The sequence below is a fragment of the Guillardia theta genome (genome assembly GCF_000315625.1).
Source record: "Guillardia theta CCMP2712 unplaced genomic scaffold GUITHscaffold_14, whole genome shotgun sequence".
NCBI lineage: Eukaryota > Cryptophyceae > Pyrenomonadales > Geminigeraceae > Guillardia > Guillardia theta.
The window spans coordinates 172,711-177,240 of record NW_005434660.1 but is presented as its reverse complement, the minus strand read 5'-3'; the positions used below and the strand labels follow the sequence as shown (position 1 = coordinate 177,240).

Below are 4,530 nucleotides of genomic sequence, written 5' to 3'. Positions count from 1 at the left end.
GAGGGAGGAGGAGGAGGTTTTTGTTTGAAGGGGGCGGGGTCGTCCTTTGTAGTGGTGATGATAAGAAAGCAATTCAAGGTATGAGGGAGGTGGAAAGGGAGAGTTCACTCAATTGAAGACCAGAAATGAAGAGGAAGTAGTGGGGAACAGGAGGAAGAAAATGCAGAGTAAAGGAAGGAGCGGTGGTGGTGGGCGAGGAGGAAGACGTTGAGGGAGGGGAGAGAAGGGGGCAGGAGGAGGGAGCAGCATCGATTTGACTCGTGGGATTCGGTGGAGGTGAAATTTGATGCATCAGGCGATCAATGGAAACCCCGACAACGATCTTGCGCTGGACTGCATGACGAACTGGCTGGAGGTCTTCAGCGGCAACGTCAGTGAGATCAGTGAGGGAAGTTGAGAGGAAGAGATCTGTTGTGACCTGTTGGTCAAGGTAATCTATGCGAGACTGCTCTCACGAACCGTCCTCAGAATCCAGACGTTCTCTTCGCTCAGGTAGAGAGACGTTCGCTCTCTGCCCCCTGTCTGACTGTCTTTCTCTCTCATTGCAATTGGCTGCGAAGGCAACATCGCTGCAGACTGTCTTTCAAGATTATGATCGGGCGTGCGAGCTGCTTCAGAGCAGTTTAGCTTTAGCGCCTTCAAGTCACCAGATGTAGTGAGAAAATGTGCCGTTGTTGCTTGTTGGCAGCAATCTCAACTCTTGAGATGACATGGAGTGCGATGTGATGTTGTGGGCTATTCCATGATACAATATGATGTGATACGATACGATATGATACGATATGATGTGATACAATACGATATGATACGATATGATGTGATATGATACAATATGACGTGATACGATACAATATGATACGATATGATGTGGAATGGCACGATATGATGTGAATTGATATATCATATCAGAAATGAGATGATGTGAGATGAAATGATGTGAGATGAAATTGGATGACATCTGACACCAACCCTGCAGTCTGGCCTACTCAGTCAATTGCATGCGCAGAGAGCAGTACGAAGACGCGGAACGCAGCCTAAGAGCAGCAGCTCGACTAGCCCCCAGCGATCCTTTCGTTGAGATCTGCAGATCCAAGGTACAGCACGAGCCGCTGGGGAAACGCCTGAAATTTCAGCAGCTCCACTACAAGAAGTACAAGGATGTAAAGGAATCGCTGACCCTGGCTCTCCGCTCTCTCAGTCTGGATCCCACCAACCTTCTGCTCGTCAACATAGTCGCTGGCCAGTGCGTTGAGTTGGGGGAGTACCAGCAGGCAAAGAATCTTGTCAAGTATGTGAATGTCAGGCTGAGAATGTAGCTGACTAACGCTTCTGTATTCCTCCTCTCCATTTTCTCCTTCGCTTTTCTCCTCTCCCCTCCCTCCCTCCCTCCCTCCCAACCTCCCTTCCTTCCTCTCTCCTGTCTCCTTGCAGAGAGGCCGTCTGGCTAGATCCGAGCGACGAACTGACGGTGGAGACGTTTGCGCATGTCGCGCTGTCAAACTGGGAGGAGGAGAAACGAGAAGATTGTTTCAAGTTCCTGTATGAGGTTGTGCGAGATGATCCCACCAACCCCAGGAAGCTGATCGCTTACTCCAAGTTCTTGGAGGTCAGCCGAGCATCTCCTCTCCTTTCGTCCTTTCCTCCCTCCTCCCTCCTCCCTCCTCCCTCCTCCCTCCTCCCTCCTGCATTCTCTCCTCTCCCTACTTTTCACTCCATCTCTGTCCTCCCTCCTCGTGTGTCCACCCTCGATCTGCTCAATCCCTCCAGCTCAACTTTAACCTCCTCCATCTTTCCTTCATCGTCGGCATTGTTCCTCTGCCATACCTGAGCTTCACATCGAGCGTTCCTTCCCCTCTCGTCCTTTCGCTCCTCCTCCTCTCATGACTGGATGCAGAAACATCTTCCGGGCCTTGCAGTGGAGGACAGGGAACCTCTCATGGAGGAGGCAGGAACTTGGCTCTACGAACTCTTGCAAGAGAGGAGGAGCGACGCTTACTTCCTGTACCACTATGCTTCCGTGAGTGAATACCCAGCCCTTCCTCCCTCCCTCCTCCTTCGTCTGCTCCCTCCTCTCTTCCCTTCTCTCCTCTCGCCTTGCTCCCTCGCTCGAATCTCCTCTTGCCTCGATTCTGCTTCTAACTCTGTCGTTTCCTCCCTCCTCCTCTTCTTCCCCTCGCTCATCTCCCTCCTTCTCTTCTCCCCTCCCTTTCCAACCCCTCTCCCTCTCCCCTCCTCCTTCTCCTCCTGATCCTCCTCCTCCTCCTCCTCCCCTCTTCCTCCTCCTCCTCCCCTCTTCCTCCTCCTCCTCACCAATTCTCTCTCGCAGTTTCTGGTTGGTCCTCTCTACGACCTGGAGGAATCACCGGGAAAGCACATGCTCGACTCTCGGCGAGCAGGAGAGATGTATCGTTGTGCCATCGCACTTTGCCCGCAGCACGGGTGAGGAACTGAGCAGGAGCAGGAGCAGAAGCAGAAGCAGGAGCAGGGAGGGATGAGAGCAGGAGCAGGCGGTGGTACCAACGAAAGATGATCGGGGGAGGAGAGCAAGCAAATGACGATTAGAGTGAGAATGAGAGGGGAGGATCGAAGTAGTCCATGACGAGGTGGTTTGGATGGCGACGAGAGTGAAGAAGGGAGGAGAGTGTACGGGAGGAGCGGGAGACAAAGGCAGGAGGGCAGGAGGGCAGGAGGAGAGGAGAAGTGAGTTTGAGTTGGCAGCGAGTATCACTTCGGGTATGCCAAGTACCTTCATGAGATCACTAGGGACTACGAGCAGTCGCAGAAGGAATATTTGACGTGAGTAGCTCTCCTTCCTTACTTTGATTGCTCTCCCTATCGCTCTCCGTTCCCCCCCCTCCTTCTCCTCCGCTTCAGCCTCAGCCTCTCTTCCTCCTTTTCCTCCCTTCCTCCTCCTCTCCCTGTGCTCTTACACAAGCTTCTGCCACATGTCTTCTGTACGTGTCCTAATCTTCATTTTCGTTCTGCGCGTCATTTACTTCCTTCTTGCGTCCCTCTCTCACTTTTTCCTCTTTTCGTCTCATACTCACATCTGCTCTCCAGTGCTCTAAAGTTCGATCCCAACAACGGACTTTATCACCTCCGGTAAGTTTTCTCGCTCCCCCTCTCCTCCTCCTACCCCTCCTACTCCTCCTCCCCCTCCTTCTCCTCCTCCCCCTCCGGCTTCCTCCCTCCTCTCTCCTCTCTCACCTCCCTCGCCCTCTCCGTCTTCCTGCTTACCTTCCACTCCTCTCTCTCCCCCTCTTCCACTGTTTCTTTCTCCCTCTTCCTCGCCCCCCTGTCTCTGCTCACACTTCTCGTCAGGTACGCGATGCTCCTTCACCATCACATGCGGGACCTTCGAAGGGCAGAGGAGGAGTACGTCATTCACCTCCGCCAGTGTCCCCTCGACGTCCTCGCGCTCGTCAACTACGGGATCCTCCTGTGCAACGGGCTAGAACGTTTCTCCTCTGCGAAAAGGTGAGAGGAGGAGGGGAAGGGCGAGGAAGAGGAGGAAGAGATTGGTAGGTGCATTGGGGGTTGACAACGGGCAAGAGCAGGGGAGAGAAGTAGGAGGGGGAACGAAGGGACGAGGAGGACAAAGGGGAAAAAGGATGAGAATGGACCAGAGGACGAGGGCGAGGGCGAGGGCGAGGGCGAGGGCGAGGGTACTGGGAGCTGATTCACATGCTCAGGATCCTTCAGAGGGCTGTGCAGCTGAGCCCGGACAACACTGACGCCCAGCTGTACCTCAACTTCTCTATCGCCATGGAGAACGACATACCAGCACTTCCTGAGAGCCGAAGGAAGGAAGACGCGGCAGGTTGAGAGAGGAGACGCTCTGCTGAGGTACAGGAATGATCGAGAGCTGTAAAGGATGAGGAGGGGATCAGGTAGGAAAGAAGCTGGGGGGGGGAGGGTGTCAAGTTTTGGTATGATTGAATGAATAGGTTTATCGATTCTCAGGCACCGTTCGGTTCTTCGCCTGGTGAGAACGAGGATGAAACAAAATCTCTCCGGCATGTAGCCGGGTGAAAAAATGCGCGTGATCCGTGGTACCCTGTTGGGAGCGAGCAGTGAGTGGTAGGAGGAGGAGAAGACGGACAGGGGGGGGAGAAGAGGAGAGTAGGAGACAGAAAGGGTTGTTGTAGCAGAGAACGAGGAAAAAGGAGGAGGGTGAGAGGAGGGGAGGAAGAAAGCAAAACAAGGAAGAGGACAGGAGGAAGGCAAGTAGCATGCAAGCTTTGAACACCAGCTTCAGGAGGGGGAAGGAAAGTGGATCTTTGAGAGCAGCAGGAGCAGAGGGGAGGGCAGAAGCTTGATGGGAAGGAGAAGACGAGGAGGAGACGCGTGGGCAGGTCGTTCACTTACCGCGCTCCATTCCCCCCCATTGACTGGCCTCTTGGTCACAGGGTTCATGACCTGCACGTTCCAGTTGTTGTCCACCCCCTTCTTGTGCCCCGCACTGTTGCCGTCGGATGCTGCGAACAATCGGTCACTTCCCCATTCGAACAGACCTCCTCCTCCTCCTCC

The 4,530-nt window shown here is 54.1% G+C and overlaps 1 protein-coding gene across 1 annotated transcript; it reads left to right on the top strand.

Annotated features, from left to right (window-relative positions):
• Positions 1-286: 286 nt before the first annotated feature.
• On the top strand, positions 287-3,825 carry GUITHDRAFT_103662 (hypothetical protein; the record flags this gene model as incomplete). The annotated part of the gene is made up of 11 exons (XM_005837352.1): positions 287-383; positions 431-492; positions 561-655; positions 977-1,312; positions 1,432-1,606; positions 1,895-2,017; positions 2,327-2,439; positions 2,719-2,796; positions 3,061-3,102; positions 3,322-3,477; positions 3,693-3,825. 11 exons carry the CDS (start codon positions 287-289, stop codon positions 3,823-3,825), a joined length of 1,410 nt encoding a protein of 469 aa, XP_005837409.1.
• Between the last annotated feature and the right edge of the window lie 705 nt (positions 3,826-4,530).